The 17,668-nt window shown below is 43.8% G+C and overlaps 1 protein-coding gene across 1 annotated transcript; it reads right to left on the reverse strand.

Annotated features, from left to right (window-relative positions):
• Positions 1-6,034: 6,034 nt before the first annotated feature.
• elovl6 (ELOVL fatty acid elongase 6) lies at positions 6,035-17,402 on the reverse strand. The gene is made up of 4 exons (XM_062476195.1): positions 17,173-17,402; positions 8,346-8,477; positions 7,470-7,621; positions 6,035-6,533 (listed from the first exon to the last, which is right to left on the reverse strand). Exons 1-4 carry the CDS (start codon positions 17,253-17,255, stop codon positions 6,097-6,099), a joined length of 804 nt encoding a protein of 267 aa, XP_062332179.1. The 5' UTR covers positions 17,256-17,402; the 3' UTR covers positions 6,035-6,096.
• Positions 17,403-17,668: the final 266 nt, after the last annotated feature.

Below are 17,668 nucleotides of genomic sequence, written 5' to 3' on the forward strand. Positions count from 1 at the left end.
AGTCGCTCTGGATAAAAGCGTCTGCTAAATGACTAAATGTAAATGTAAATGTCTCCATCAGCACTCGTGTTTCCTCAGGTGAAGACCGCTCTGCTTCAGCGAGGACTCATTCCTCTTCTCGTCCAAATGTCTCTCCCTGGAACATTGGACACCAATCCCCCCCCCCCCCCCGCCCCCTCACGTTCTGTCCCTCATATCTCGTCTTCTCTCAGGCTTCAGTAAGAACATATAATCAAGGAGCTGGCCTCTTCTTTGTTTAGAGAGGAGGGGTAAACAAAGCTCTTTCCTTGAAAAACCATCAGCGGCCACATCGATATTGATTTCCTGGAAAGACACACTTATCTATATATTGCTCTCTATTACGGTTAACAGACAGGTTAGGGCCCCACTCTGAACAGGAGTAGATCGCCCCTGGAAAAAAGATGAAATTGGAACCTTGTGTCAATTTATTTTGTATTACTCCTCAATAGAGGGCAATAGGGGCCAATAGAGTTGATGGTAACCAAGGTTTGATTTCCAATATGTATTGCTTTTATATTGTTTTTATGGCTATTTACTATTTGGTCGTTGGCCTTTAACGGCCTGTAACGTTTTGTATTCGATAACATTAGTATGTGCTTTTGTTGTGTGTGGCCTGTAACTATCAATGCAAATCAACAGTAATTGTAACTCTTATTGAATATTGTGTAATAGAATACGTGAACCAAAATGAAATTAGAATAGTAGAAAGCAGAATAGTTGAGAGACAGAAGTAGAGAAGTAGAGAGAGCTGGGAGGTGTTGATGAAGAGGAGGAGGTGTTGATGAAGATGTCTTGACATCCACATCGCCATCTGTGAACGTCAAGATGAAGGAAAGCATAATCTCTCGCTCCTTCCTCTCTCTTTCTTGCTAACAGAGAGCAGAAAGTGGATCACTTGTGTTGGAGCTCTGTGCTGCAGTCCTGTCACATTTTAGCTTCAGCTGTTGGGAATTAAAACCAGCGGATCAAGGGATGAGGGAGGTAATCCACCTGAGAGAGACAGACAGGGAGAGGGAGATGGAGTGAGATACAGAAAGAATGAGAGACAGAGAAGAGGAGAGATGGTGTGAGATACAGAAAGAGAGAGGGAGAAAGAGAAATAATGGAAACTGGAGAGAGAAAGGCAGAAGGGTAGAGGGTGCAAATGAAGAGCACCAGAAACTTCGGGGATGAGTTGAAAGCTGGAGAAAAATCTAAATAAAGATACCCAACAAAATGTAGTTTTTTTTTCTTTTTTTCTTCCAGGAAATTAGCCCATCCCTCGTGTCAGTGGGGTGGACGCGGTTGGCCCATTGCGCCCGGCCTCGCCCTGTCTTCCTAAAAGCCCACAGATGAAGGGGCCTAAATAAAGCATTAGCTACCCACTCAAAGGCTTTGCTCTGATCCTTCAGGTCACTGTGTGGCTGCTGACCTGAAACAGTTGGGGCTGTTTTGCAGGGCTTTGGGCAAATTTAGAAGTGGGAGGAGGGGTTTAATACATGTATTTAGACATGAAGACATGCCCGAAGCACCGGGTTTCTCAGAGTGCATTGCTCACCTTTCTACTCTTGTGGTGGTGCCGTGTTGCGCGGGGCTTAAAAGGAACTTTGTGCTAAGCCAGCAACCTGGCGCCCTTATTTGCAGTGTCCTGCAACAATGGGACTTTAAGTGGCGATCAATGTAAAAGCGAACAGAAAGAAAGAAAAAGCTAACATTTTCGAGCACAGATGTACGCACGCAACACTAATCATGCGCATTACAGGAACTTGATACAGGAGGTGTAGTAAGCTACGTAAAACAATATATATAAACATTAATATTACTAATTTAAATATTATACATAATTGGGATTGTACTATGTATGTTTATTGCAATAAATTTGATACCGTAGAATGTCTCACAGTTGTGGAAATTATTTGCTCGTGTTTATGTAGCTGAATGAACTGCAGGAATGTTAACAGTATAGAAATTAATGATACGGACACTGCTGTTGCATAATGTTTTTTTTATGTAGAGTCCTGAAAACATTCATCTAAACATTTATCTACGCATTCGGTTGAGGTAATTTTCTCCACGGCGTCAGCGTTGTCATGACTGAGATAGTGCCTCTTCAGTTCAGCAGATGGCGCCGGTAGACAACAAACGTGTCTTTAGCCGGTCTCACCCTTCTCCACCAGCTCCTGCTCTCGAGTAAGACTAACCTCTATATTCCTCACTTTCACAGTTGGTCCACACATTTGAAATCATGAACATATAGTAGGCCTATATCGTGCTTGTGCTGACGGGTGTGTCATTTGTAAGGTCCATGAATTCATGAGTTTTAGCGTAACATACAAACAATGTTAAGGTCACGAGTTCAAGTCTAACATAAATGAGTGACTTGCACACATTTGATTTTAGTTTTTATTTTATGGGCGCGTGTAAAATATAGACCTACGATTAAAATGGAAAAACGCGGAACGCATCATAGAATAAAAAGATAATGCACACTACACTAACCCACACAATACTATGAAAAGTTGAGGGTAACGTGGCTGCCTATTGTAATAATCTGTTTCATGCTATAGCCAGAAGGTATTAACGCATGTTAGACGTTGCTCAAACGCACACTCAATCTTCAACGCGTTTGACCCCGTTTCTGCCATGTTTGGTAGGCCTACCATGTTTCATGTTTTCAACTAATTTAATGTACGAAATTAAATATATCATGTGTAATGGATTGATACCTTTAGTGACGTTGAATTGTCAATGTGTGATGTTACATAGGCCTGACGTGCCTTTACCATGGAAGAGGAAATAATTTAGAACCCCCATGCACAAACGATGAACTGTTATGAAAATTCCACCGAGGTTATTGTTCGTGACAGGTTTAGCCACGTCGCTCATCAGTCACTAACTTGGGACTCTGATTAGCAAATGCGACTAGGTCTAGAGCCAACACCGTTTCAACCAGCTGAAAAACTAGCTCTTCGTTGGCGCGGGTGGCCAGTACTGAGTGAGTTAAACCAATTCACCTCGGTTAACCTACACTCTCTCGTACATACATTCAATATTTTATGCTTGGATGAACACGATACAAAGTGATGCATCTAAGCGGCATGTTTGGCCGATCTCGGAAGCAAATCCGTGCAGAATTGTCTTTTGATTATGCAAAGCGACTGGCAGCTCTGCAGACTTGCAGTGGAAGCGTCACACCGATGGAAATATGAGAGTTTGTGTCATCCATGGCGCCATTTTTATCTTTTTATACTGACGGAGTATTACTGTAGTGGGAAAAGTGTCTAATAAGGAAATGGTAGGTTACACATAACCACCTTGACAGTATTCATATTGCCTACTATTGGGCCTAGATTTGTCATGCTAACTGTGATAGCCACCGCAGCTAGAAACAGTTGTTAAACCTTCACAGCCAGGAGTGTGAGTGTATTTTGTAGATTAGAAAAGATAGAAAAACGAGAAGGTCTTTCAGTTTTATGAGCGCACACGAGGAACGTGCAATATAACGTGGGTAATCATGGGTAGCTGATGAGCAGGCCTAACTGTTGACAGATCTTTGGATTCGTTTTCCTTGACTGATATCAGGAATTGCTATCCAGCTCAACCGTTAGAAAGACTTAAAACTTAACAAATTTTGATCATCCACATGTAACCTATCTGCACTTACCTTATCTGAAAAAATTCTTTAAATTTGTTGATAGGCTATCCTACAGAAGATATCGGAAAAGTGATTGGATTTTATTTATTTTAAAATGTATGCTTGTCATTTTGGCTATGGGTCATGTAGGCCTACAGATTTTATAATCAGCAAAGTATGTTTACATTTCCTCTTCATCTCGTACTTCCTGTGATAGTAGTCAATAACAAGCGTTGTGCTGTGTGATTGGCCAAAGTGAAGTCTGACCTGGTGCATTCTTAAGGAGCACATTACAGATTTGTTGTCATTGCCAATTAACTGTTGCAAAGTTATGTTGCTTTTAGATTGACATGTAAATTGTTTTTACATTGCGTTGTTAATTAGTAGTCCTTTTCAACAATACCAATGTATTTCGTTATGAAGACCATTGTTCGCTGTAATGAAGAGGAATGGCACTTGTAATGTAGCTCAACATTTCTCAAACACCATGGTAAGGTAAGACATGTTGTTTTAACTCCCACGCTGTGATGGCTTGACAATCTCAGTCGAAACCAGCAGGTGGAATTTGTGCTCTTTAAATTAAAACGGGTTATGTGGCATACTTAGAATGTCCTCGCATGCAACTTAACCAGTTTAGCACCTTGTAGAAAAACACAACACGAAAAACAAAAGTCTAAACTAGGTTTAACTCCCCTTTCTATTTTTTTTTTATCGCACACACAGACACACGTAAACACCTCTCAGAACATCTGTCTATTACCTGACCTAAATACCATTTACCGGATGAAATTTATGAGAGACGGATACATAAGAGAGAGGGATTAATAAAATGTGTAGCCTAACGCCAGGGTACACATGTTCGAGACCAAAATAAAAACTCACAACACCATAAGGAGAAGGACACTCGGTTTCATACGTTAAGATTCTCAGAAACAATGGTTTACATTGATACAGTGCAGATGCACAATAGCACAACAGACACCATTAATCAATACAGGTTATTTGAAGTCATTACAGTGTATTTTGACAATTGCATGTTTTATCTTATTATAATTTTTTATCTTAATATTAATGGGATTCTTTCAGTTCAGTTAAACTTCCAACAACAGTCTGGTCCTAAAAATGACGTTGCGAGACGTGTTCTTTAATGCAGTCTTTGGAAATTGATGGTAGCACACTCTCCGGTGTGGTCGGTGCTTTTGAGAGGTCGTTACAGGTGAGACTCAGGGTGAGACTCAGTTTCCCAGCATGCCACTCTTACAGGATGATCACATGACTCTTATTCCTCCAATGGTCTTTATTCAACTAAGCACAACTAAGACATTTTAGGATGCATTTTGTAACCTAGTTGTAATGTTAACCTGTCTATTCTTTCCTTGATATGCATTATATGAAAGAAAAACAAACCTAAGTCCTGAGAAAGTTGGGTTATACTTTACTTATATTAAGGTCTTCATATGGATTTATAACACCTTAATTTAACCATTTTACACCTTTGTGTCTGAGCGTATAATGTAATGAGCGTATAATATAATCTCCATGGCGAATTCATTCTGCATATATTGATACTTTTTCGAAGCCGTGACTTTTGAGGATTTTTGCACAAACTTTTATTTGGAAAATCTGCTTTAAACAACATGACGGTAACGTTATGAAAGTTGTTTTAAATGATACATCAACACACATGAAGGTGTAATGAATAGTTTCATAAAAGTGTCATGAAGACCCCCATGTGAAGACCCTCATTTCAAGTAAAGAGTCACCGAAAATATTGTGTTTACAGTGCAGGATAGGCCTACAGAAATACAGTCATTCATTCCCAACTGTATATAATCACCCACCAACACACAGCAGCAATCGAACAAAAGCCATACCTTTCACTCTCACACGCCACTGTCATAAAATAATAGAACATTTCAAAACCAGACGACAAACAGCAATGAGTAAAGACACTGACGAAACACTTACATGGTGTCAGTCCAACATTGAATCCACCCACCTTCATAAGTACCGATTAATTCTCTACGTATCAAGTAAACGAATAGCTGTAGTTCCTGTGTCTGGTCATTCAAACGTCCCTTCGCTCGTTCATATTCATAAATATGGCAAATAAAGTGGAGGAGGGGGGGCTTGGAAACGTACAGGCAAGGGGCTCATTGACTGCCTGTTGCCATGGTACCGCCTCTGTGCTCCTCGGTAGTGATGTGACAGAAGACACGTGCGTTGTTGCGTTAGCAGAATTCTCGCGCTCAAAGCACCGCAGCCTCCTTCCTGAAACAACTGCTTCACCGCCACCCCCTCCCTCCCTCGAACGACCCCCTGCTACCTCCCCCCCTCCTCCTCTTTGCTCGTCCATCAAACGACACTCTGCCCCCCCCCCCCCCTTGCCTCCCTCCCTCCCGTCATCGGTCTTCACCCCCCCTCCTCCCCTTCCAAGACCCTCGTCTTCCTCCCCACAGTGTTTACTGGGTCTTTCTGGCGGCAGCGGCTGCTTTGGTCTTGCTGAAGTAGGCCTCGATGAAGAACTGGACGAAGAGTATGAAGTAACTGAGGTACATGAGCGAGGACCACACGATGTTCTGCACGTGCGACGGACACTCCTGGCCTTGCTGCATCCAGGCGTACACCAGATAGTTGACCACGCAGCCCACCAGCATCTGCGTGATCTGGGTGATGGTTATGAACATGGCAAACTTGCGCGAGACCTTGAATCCGGCGGCTCGCAGGGCGTAGTAGGAGTACATGACCGCGTGGACCAGGTAGTTCATGGTCATGAACCAGCCGCCACCGGCCACCATGTCCTTGTAGGAATACCAGGAGTACAACAGCACCGTGATGTGGTGGTACCAGTGGAGGAAGATGAGCTTCTGCTTCCTCAGCACGATGAACATGGTGTCTCCTGGAGGGGGGAAGGAGGGAGGGGAGGGGAGGGAGGAGGAGAGGTTATAATGAGAGACATACACAGACAAATATTCCATTGCAAGAGACTGCTTGGATAACGATAAATTATGGTAAGTGTGGGGCCTGTGTTCATGTGTTTAAGTGTGTGTGTGTGTATGAGTGAGGGTGAGTGTGTATGAGTGAGTGTGTACACTGCTCCTAAACCTGTGTCCGTCACCCACGGCGACCGTGAGCAGCGCGGGGGCTAACTGTGGCCATGTTTGATTTGCAGGTGTCAGAGAGTCAGTCACGGACCAGCAGCCTCTGGAAGTCACCCAGCCAGAGCCCCCACCTCCCCTCCCCACTCCCCCAGACGGGGCACTCCTGCTCTGGGCTCGTACTCTGACCTGACAGGGTGTGGAGACCCAGTAACCGCAGAGCTGGGCAAACACAATAGGGCCACAAAAGGACCACAAGGGCAGAAAATGGATTCTCAGACACACACACAAAAAAAAACAGACATTGGGAAAGAGGCGAGGGCCAGTAAGCAGGGGCCCGGCCGGGGACGAGAGCAGACGAGTGCAGACGTCACAGGCCAGAGAAGACGGGGTAACGTGTCTGTCGTACTCTGTAACAGAGTGTGACATTTCTAATGTGACATCTCACGTCTCCAAAGGCATTTTAAGGGGATTATCTCAGACTTTGGGTAATGAGATTGCTGATCGGTATTGAGGTTTTAACTGTCTGTATTTTCGCATACGTTACAGGCTCATCACGTACGCTGCGTAATTATTTAATAGGTGTAGCTAACACGATGTTCCTGATACGCTTAGATGTTGCTATGGTTACAGGTAACCTCTCTTGAAAACGACACCACCCCCCACCCCCCCAGTTTGATAAAGGCAAACAAACAAACAAAAACAAAAATAACATCCGGTGTGTCTGATCTCCTTACCCAGTTCTGGTGCTTTACTGAGAACAAAAGCATACGCCCAGAACTTGCTGACCGGCCCGTTGTAGAAACTCTGGTCGCACACAGACTGCTTGAGCCCTTTGGTCATCAGGATGTACGTCATGTAGCTCCCTGTTCGTACGGCGCCAAATATACTGCAGCAAGACAGAGGCAGAAACACAGTCAGAACACCTGGACACAGGGACAAATATACTGCAGCAAGACAGAGGCAGAAACACAGTCAGAACACCTGGACACAGGGACAAATATACTGCAGCAAGACAGAGGCAGAAACACAGTCAGAACACCTGGACACAGGGACAAATATACTGCAGCAAGACAGAGGCAGAAACACAGTCAGAACACCTGGACACAGGGACAAATATACTGCAGCAAGACAGAGGCAGAAACACAGTCAGAACACCTGGACACAGGGACAAATATACTGCAGCAAGACAGAGGCAGAAACACAGTCAGAACACCTGGACACAGGGACAAATATACTGCAGCAAGACAGAGGCAGAAACACAGTCAGAACACCTGGACACAGGGACGGGGGACTGGACATGTTTCCATCAGCAGCACTGACTGCTGTGGATCAACTCTTAATCTTCACCGGTTCAAAACAGATTCCCAACGCTCCCGCTTTGATGCAGGCAGGACAAGGATATCTTGATTTGAGGGGTTTGAGGTCAGATCAGAATCATCTTAACTGGCCAAGTATGCGCACACATACAAGGAATCTGAAAACAAGCGCAACTAGACTGAGCAAATCGAGGTAAAAACAACCTTTAAAAAAAAAGTTGTGCACAATACAAACAAGTGCAAAATAAATACTGACTGGATGTGATGGTGTTTGTGTCTGTGCGAGGTGTTTACCTGAAGACAGCGAGGGTGAGAGACCAGAGCACCAGTGGCTTCCTCAGCTCAAACTTCTCTCTCTGCTTCATGACATGACGTCCACCGAGTATGCAGGCGGCGTAGAGCGCCGAGAACAGGAAGGACTTCTTCCTGTGAACACAGAACAGACCGAGGGGTTCACGTCACTGACGAGGGCTGTGTGGGGGGGTGGGGGGGGGGGGTGGAAGAAATTGGATTTCCTATGTGCTTCTGTTTATCACAATCGGTGGATCAGCCATTACCTTGTCATCTGAGGGGATTTAAACAAAAACTGAAATGAGGAAATATTGCTGACATTATTGATAGATGGTTGATATAATGTTAGACCTCGGAGCACAGTGGAACTTCAGTTTGCATCAACTTGATCCTCCCAGTTAAAACCTCTGATTCATCCTCTTTCCTTCTGGTATCAAAACTTTCTGCGTGCGTGTACGTGTGAGCACGTGTCATCATAATTACATTAAATTATCAGAGGCGACGGCCATGCAACCCCACGTGGAGTTCAGGACGCGATCTGGAACCCCACCTGGCCTTTCATCATCTACAAAATATTTGCAGCTCAGCATAAACAGGAAGTGGTCTGACTGGATGAACTGGATTCTGGGTAGGAGGAGGGGGGCTGAAAGTGGGGAGGGTGAACATGTTTCATCAATCACATTCCCAAAGAAGCAATTATAACAATGGAGAGTAAGTGGTGAATTCTAGGATTTCCAGATTACAACATTCATTCAGATGCTGATATTATCAGTTCTGCATCAGGTCAAAAATATAATTAAAATAAGAAATGAAAAAAAGAAATGGACTAAATGACTCTGTATATGCATGTTAATTAAACCCACCCCTTTACCCCAGATAAACGGTTGTGGTTGGCCCGGCACTTTTCATGTCGGTGGGAAATCAGTTTGAATGGGAGGGAGTCCAGAGCAAATAAACCATGACCTTGCAGATTGGTCTGGTTTCCAGGCTAGTCTAATGGATCATTTGCAGTAAACTACCCCTCTCTGAAAGATTTCACATGTTCGAGCATTTTCTGACATTTTATTCACTAGAAACCGTGAGAAAGCCAGACCCATATGTTAGCTAGATTCCCTGGAGTCTGGAAAACATAAATACATCAGTTTCACATCAGTTCTGCACCCTCAGCTCCATATGGTGAAACAGCACTATTTCTTGCTTTATTTCGCTGACTAGGTGGCTCAAGTAGAGTGTACTTTTTTGTGTGGAAAGGACAAACAGCAAAAAAAGGTGAATCATCGTCTTTATTTTGTCACAGTGTTCAAGGAGCTACTTTAGAACCATGTTATAGTGCCATCGATAGTATGATAGTACCATAAATGACTAGAGAAAAGGATTTTGCCCCCATAACAACATTAATATCTCCTCACAGCTTATGCAGAATGATGGAGCTGTTCTGTTTCTCTGTGTCAAGGTGTTAGGGGTCTTAATTAGACTTAGAAAATAGTAGAGTGTTATACTTTGCTGGAATAATTTCTTTGGTGGCATGACACTTTTCTACTTCCATACCATTAATGCTGTTCAAATGTCCTGAGAGGGCATCTTCGGTCGTTGACAAAGGACGTTCTTTGTCCCCTAGTGACAGAACATGCCATCCATCTGTGCTTGCTGCCGGCTTGTGAACTGATTTAAGCCACCTCCGTAGCACAAAGGACAAAGCAGTACAGTCAAAGTCAAAATAAGCTGCTTTCACACAACGACAACCGGGTTGGGAGGGCAGAATGACATCGTTGTTTGCCATGCTAAACAAGCAGAGGAGAAGAATGGAGACATGCAGCGCTGTAGGCTACCCAGCCAGGCAAAGACAAGCGGATTCCTGATGAGCAGCAATCCCAGAATTCCTCACACCCTATCTTCAGAGCTAAGAAGGTCAAAGGTCATGTCGATCAGTGGCCACAATAATGATTTCACATTGTTTAGCCCAACAACAGTGGATACAAATAGTCAGAAATCAACTAAGGGTCAGAGTACATGATTATTAATCCTACTCGAACATAAAATAATGATAGTTTGCTACTCCCTGTTGGGTTACGGACACAGAGGAGCACCGTAGATTATCTGCCATAATTCATGATGAGTGGCCGACCAAAGAGGACCAAACGCCTCTCTACGGTCAAAGCAAACCTGGGGCACGGTCAACGCTGACAGACCCAGCGGAGGGCTGCCTTTGCAGAGCCAGCTGTGGGCTACTCTCGGCTTCCAGTAGCAGGAATGCATTTGACACGTCAGTGTCAATTCACATCATCTCTCCGCTCTTTCCAGTATCTTCACTGTGGCGAGAGGATTAAGAGTCGGAGGTTCAGCTGGAGTAGCGGCTGTTTCTGTTCCTCAAGCTTTACCACGTTCAGCATGGTAGATGCTGTATAACTGTACACCAACAGGACTTCCACTAGACTAACAACCATAAGTTTTCACAGGTTTGTAGAAAGACTCTGCGGCTCCTTCTGTCCAAACATCCATGGTGACTTTCAGTAGACGTTGTCCCTGGCCATAGATCAAGTATGGCCTCATTTGTGTAGTAGATTCAGTATAAATGGGTCAAATCAAGGGCATAGACACTTTAAAAATACCTTAGTAAAACCATGGTTCCTGGTGTGAAAAATGCATAAGATGAATCGTCTTGGATCACTGACATCACAGTGACACAATCCTTAAAATATCCATTCAGGAGAACTGAGTCTACCTGCCATCGGGATTGTGCATCTCATTAGCAGCAACCTAAATGTGTTAGTCTGGATTTGTTGACAGTTGTTTCTTTTGTTCGCAGTATTCAAATGTTTTTGTTTTTTTACTCCCCATAGACAGTAAGGAAACGAAAAGCTATTTGAGACAGGATATATTTAGATGATTACTTTCTTTGCAGTCAAGCGGTCTCCCAAGTTTAATTTGGAAAACAAACAGGAAAGACTGAAGCTGGGCACTGTGACATCATCCTGTTTCATGACTGGCAGGACTGAAAGGGGCAGAGCAAGAGAGACATTTCTGTGTAACAGAGCTGATACAGCATCAATACTGTAGGTTAAAGCTGCTGTTTGTAATGCAGTTGACAGATTCAGCAAATACTTCCTCCTCCCCGCCTTCTAAGTCTCCCAGTTGTGATTTGCTCCAAAAACAAATCTGCACATTTTGCACAACCCAACTGAAAATTCCAATTTAAAAAGCCAGAAAAGGTGATTCCTGCTGTGGACAGTACACACAAAAGGAACCAGACAACTCAAGTACTAAGAGAGGTTCTACTTTGCCGGTTTGCGGGCACCAATAGCCTTCCTGTCAGCTCTCATGCTAGTGCTTATCTGGGGTGAGACTCTGGGCAGGGAACGAAGAGTCAGGGCTAAAACTACAGGGATGAAGCTAAGCAAACACCAGAGCTGATCTAATGCTTGGTGATTGGGCGAGCGAGCCCGTGTCTGGGTTTCCCCTCTCTGTAATGTGTCTGCATCGTGCATCAGGCCATCCTGCCAAACACTGTGAGCTGGGTCCACGTTTAAAAGGACATGATTTATAATCAAGGCAGGGAGACTGGGGAATATGAGCCTGTTACTGTAAAACAACCTACTCTTTACCTGCGTGAAAAGAATACTGCTAAAGTTAAGGCTAACCCTACTATTAACACTACCCTTCCTTACCTTAAACCTTACAGATGAGATACAATAGTCCTAACACTATCTTACCACAGTCCGAACCCTAACCATATCTCTACCTCAACCCTAACCCTACCATGTCCCTCCCGAGCCCTCATTCAGCCGTAACCCTCAGCCTGGTCGTTCATCACAGACGAGGAGACAACCTTTACTGAAGCTCCTCATGAAGGGGGACACTCCTGCAGTCCTCTCTGTGAGGAGGAGGTGCTGAGGACCTTCCAGTGGGTGAGGGAACCACTTAGTGGCAGCATTAGAGGCTGATCCCCCTGCCCTGCCCTGCCCCTCCCCCACTGTCTGTGCTGGATAAAGCTGCTGGCTAACCTGCTGTGTAACTTGGATCTCTATTAGTTGGAGCAGGAGACTTCACCCATTACGTAACCCTGACTTTGTAGTGTGAGGATGAGGCTATGTGTGTGTGTGCATTAGTGTGCTTGCATCTATGTATGTGTGCTTGTGTGTGTGTGTGTACTTGTATCCATGTGTGTGCTTGTGTCCGTGTGTGCTTGTGTCTGTGTGTGTGTTTGTGTGTGTGCTTGTGTCTGTGTGTGTGTCCTTGTGTGCTTGTGTCTGTGTATGTGTTTGTGTGTGTGCTTGTGTCTGTGTGTGTGTGCTTGTGTCTGTGTGTGTGTGTCCGTGTGTGTCTGGAGCTGCCCTGGGTTTAGGGTGAGCGGTTTTGTCCCCTGGTGCTTCGGTGCGGCCAGGAGACTACACAGTTACACACAGCAGGGTCCACTTACTCTCAGAGTAACCTGCTACACCGACCAAACTTTAGACTGGGGAGGAAACTACTAGACGAGGGGGAGATATAAATAAGATAAGAAGGGAGTCAGGTGGCTGAGCGGTTAGGGAATCGGGCTGGTAATCTGAAGGTTGCCAGTTCGATTCCCGGCCGTGCAAAATGACGTTGTGTCCTTGGGCAAGGCACTTCACCCTACTTGCCTCGGGGGAATGTCCCTGTACTTACTGTAAGTCACTCTGGATAAGAGCGTCTGCTAAATGACTAAATGTAAATGTAAGATATAAATAAGACACAGCCTCCGGAAGGACCAGCCTTAAGTCCAATACAGTAGTTTACATTAGTATACATTGGTTAATAAAAAGATATATTAGTAGCTAACATATATACATTTTCATCATTCAATTTAAAACGTACTATAGATGGACCATAGAACACAATTTTGCATACAACTGATTGATGTAGGCTAAGAGCCTCTTGAGATATACATTTAGAGATGCAGAGAGAGGCTATAAATTGCAGTGTATGTCATGAAGGTACGTTCTAATAAGTTCCCAGTCCTTAAGTGACATGAAACGTGAAATAATATCTTGACACTATTGCACCCAATGTTCTTTTTCCTATGCATGTTTAACATCCCTGGCTGTGCTGTGCCAGTCAAGATAAGATCCAACACATTGGCATTTTAAAAGAGAGTTTGCTCCTGTAATACCTTGACTCCAAGCTACATCCCAGTGCTGGAGCATTTAATTGCAGTTCAAGGGGTTGCAGGTTCAAATCCCCTTATGTACGTCTCTTCGGATGAAAGCGTCTGCTAAATAATATTAATGTTTATTACGTTAATCGTGCCAGAGAAGCAGGGCAACTCGACAGCCAGAATGAGTGTCGCTCCAGGTGGAAGCAGTCTGGATCACTACTATCACAATCACCACTTCCTGTACATCTCCAAAAGGCAGCATGGAGATCCATCACTGCAAAAAGTGTACATCACGAGGGCCGACTTGGCCCAGTGGAACCTTCAGAGTTACGGGGAAGATTCGAACCTTTTTCGGATAGCTACAACAAGAGTGTTGATATTTTACAACAGAGGGAACAGCTGTATGGAAACACGTGGTTGAAAAGGTCTAACAGTGTATCAACATTGTTATTAAATGCAAACACAGGATGCCTGTGTGTGTGACCCACATCCCTGGTAAGACAGACAGCAGGCTGTAGCTGGCAGGGAAACAAAGCCGTGGAACAGAGGAGGAGGACTGGAGCTGTAATGGGACACTGGAGAAGACAAGAGTCATCTTACTGTGTGAGCCGTCTACTCTCCGGATGAGGACAGGGATCGATAGTAATAACAACAATAATATGGAGTCAGATGGCTGAGCGGTTAGGGAATCGCTATTAATCAGAAGATTGACGGTTTGATTCCCAGCCGTGCAAATTACGTTGTGTCCTTGGGCCCTACTTGCCTCGGGGGGAATGTCCCTGTACTTACTGTAAGTCGCTCTGGATAAGAGCGTCTGCTAAATGACTAAATGTAAATGTAATATGCGTTTCAACGTAGTATCCACTGTCACAAGAAAACCCCAGCCGTGGAACTGCATGAGTTGTCTGGGATCTTTTGCAGAACGAAAGACAGTGACCCACAAGTCTCGTGTATCAGTGGGCGGTCTTGTTGAGGTGTAACAGAATCAAAGCAACCACCTTGACCCTGTGCCATGGTGATGCCACTGGAAACAGAGCATGACTCAGCAGGTTAAGTATTTGTATCTTTGTGGCGGGAGGCCAGAAAGTTGTCTGGGACACCGAGACCCAATCTTACTTCAATGCAAAGGCAGCTAGCCAGTAGCATAAACTGTAATGGGTACACAATAACATGCCCTAGTTGTATATTAAGATTTGCATGCCCTCGGGTGTGTGTATACACACACACACACACTTAAAAAACGTTCCCGATGTCTCTAGTGTCACCTTCCTTAGGGTCTGGGGACAAGACAGGGAGTTGGCTCCTTGGGACGATGATGTAGGTTACGATGACGTTGCTGTGAGCATCGCCTATTCCCTAATCAAGCATCTCCTTCATTATGCTTTTTGTAATGGGTGCATAAGGGCCACTATATGATTTACTATATGGAAAATAAAGAGCTTTACGGTACAATGTTGACCGGTTTCATGGTTTTGCCTGGAGCCACCAGTGAAAAAAACACCAGTGGTGCAACCCCAGCTTGTAACACTCACCTCAAAGCAAGAGCGTACCTTGGGAAGCAAATTATTATTATTTTTTGGTAAACACACTGGTCCCTCGCTTGAGGCCATAGCTACAATCTACACAATATTCATCCTCGAGTCTCGACAGGCTAGAACCGATTTACCAAAGAAACACTGACTGAAGTCGGTAAACCACATCACAGTTGGTTTATTTAGAAAAAGGACAAAACATCTAAATTATTTCAACTATGGTACTAACACTTCTAAAGATCTCTGCATTAAAAGCCTGTTAGAAAATAGGTGGTTGCCATGATGTTGTTTCAATCGTTACTTCTCAACCCAGTACAGTTTATCACCTGACTTCAGTGTCTTCAGGTTTGTCCTTTGTTCAACTCAGATGCACTTTTCTGTCTCTATTTGAGGGCAACTGACAGCTACAGAGGCAATCGCTCACTGAAATGAATTCCACAATACACGACACAGTTTGACTCACAAAAATTTGTGGACAAACACGTTGTCTTGTGTGGTAAAAACTATGTCAAAGATGTATAAATTGAAGAAAGTAAGCTGACTTTGGTCCACGGTTCAAAAATACATACAAATATGTGTACAATTATTTCTTCTTGATATTTGGTATTTAAAACATGCCTTACTCGTCTATCTTGATTCAAATGCACTCAGTGATCAATTACTTTAGAGTAAATCTTTAAATTGCCTAAATTATTAGTTCAAAACAAGGAAAAATGAACTTGTGGTGGTAATTCCTCCCTTTAAAGGCGTGAGTTGCGTCTAACATTCCACGCTGCCAAGGCGAGTCCACGGCACAGGTCAACTGCACTGTGATTGGCTAAAGCTCTGTCAGCAGACATCATAAGATAAATTTGATTGGTCAGTGGTCAGTACCAAGATATGGACAGCTCCCGCAAAAAGCTTCCACGCGGTCCAGCGCGTCAAAAGATAAAAAGTATGGTTGGTTAACACGAAACAACATTCTACTAGAGATAGGTATCGCTCAGTGGTCGAGCATTTGACCGCAGATAAAGACGTTGCTCTCAATATTCCTGTTTGTCGCTTTGCATAAAATCGCCTGCTATAGGCTATACATGGATAATTAACCTACTTTAAGTTCAAGTTCTTTCCTACAGGACAATTGAGAACCCCATTATTTAATGTAGATATATGGTGGACAGTGATTATACTGTCCAAAAGAAATTAGTCCAAAAAGCACGTTTCATCTTCTCAATCTCTTGACAAAGAGATGGGTGTTACAAAACCACCGTTGTAGGCCATCACTGACAGACGTTGTTTATCATCAGTAGAATAAATAAAAGAGTCGATGGTCAGTGTCTTAGGCCTATGCTTGTCGTGATGACAAACTTAGTTTAAGTAACGAAGTCACCGTTTTAAGCAGTTTCCGGAAACTATAAAGTGACAACCTCTCTAAGCTACGGCTGATGATAATAAGGACATTGACAGATAGCGACCGACTTGGTAAGTTTTTCATTTTGTCATCGTGGTTTATCTCGGAAGACGTCTGTGACTATTTACGGCAGGTTTTGTGTGGCCTTAATGACTTCTTGGAACACAACAGACGATTGACAAGATGCACACCAATGGTTGTCAGTGCCTGCCAATGTTCCGCTTCATTCATAACAGTAACCATACGGCCCTGTGGGCATAGATGAACGCAAGAAATTCTCTCGTCATCACGGAGACATATAACTGTTGACAAGCCTATCCTCCAACACCACCTTGATGATCTGACAATCAGTTATGCCAAAGATAAACTCACATCTTTGAAACCTGTAGGGCATATTTTCCTGATTAACTGAGAACCACCCTATCATGTTAAACCGAATGGATTAAAAGAACAAGATGTAGGCTAACAATAAAATGCATTGCTCAATCGGCTAACCAAGGGACACTTCCTTGCTTCATTGTAACTACTGCATGGGTAGTTTTATTCGGATGAGCACAGCCTCGTATTTGCGGATGACAAGAGAACAGTAGGTTATCTTGCATGTAAGAAGGGATTGTATTAGGATCCGGGCTGAATTCATGCAGCTTTGATGAAGCCTCATTGATTTCTATTTTTAATTCAGATGCTCTTACCTGACTTTTATTTCCGGGAACATGAAGCAAATGTATTGTTCGAACTACATATATCCGTAACTTACATTAACAGTAGGATCATTCATATCTTTATTGGACGTACCAGTTTTCTTGCATCCATCGGATGGCTTCGTCCTCGTTGAACTGTCTCTCAAATTCATACTCTTGCAAAGCCAGCACCGACATGTTAGCTGCGTGCTTTCCTGTAAACTAATACAAAATAATATTCTAATGAGGTGATTTTTTTTAACTCGGTTCCGCTTTGTCTCAGCTACACCCCTTGTCTCGCATTGCTCTTGTAGCTGTCAGTAGCTCGCAATTATACGCGAACGCCCGGCTATATGGCTTCCAACTCGAGCCGGTTGCTATACACACGCCCTCTCCGTTTAGGAGGTGGTTTCAGGGTCCTAAAGCTTTCAGATCCAGTAATTTCTGGTTTGTGTTGCAAGCAGGGATGTTTAAATACTGGGTGACCAAACACACAGATTTAGAAAAAGCAGGGATCTGGAATTTGATCGAGTGCGAAGATTATTTGCTGTCGCTTCATTTCTTGGCAAGACACAATACAGCCCTGCCCTGAAATGCACCCCCCGTGTAAT

This window comes from Osmerus eperlanus, chromosome 13 (genome assembly GCF_963692335.1).
Source record: "Osmerus eperlanus chromosome 13, fOsmEpe2.1, whole genome shotgun sequence".
NCBI classification, from domain to species: Eukaryota; Metazoa; Chordata; class Actinopteri; order Osmeriformes; family Osmeridae; genus Osmerus; species Osmerus eperlanus.

Excerpts from the sequence above, each read along its gene's own strand:
- elovl6 (XM_062476195.1), bottom strand. The coding sequence starts at position 17,255 with ATGTCGGTGCTGGCTTTGCAAGAGTATGAATTTGAGAGACAGTTCAAC. Across the intron at positions 8,478-17,172 it reads CGATGGATGCAAGAAAACTG|GAAGAAGTCCTTCCTGTTCT; the intron begins GTACGTCCAATA and ends CTGTGTTCACAG. Across the intron at positions 6,534-7,469 it reads CAGTAAAGCACCAGAACTGG|GAGACACCATGTTCATCGTG; the intron begins GTAAGGAGATCA and ends TCCCCCCTCCAG.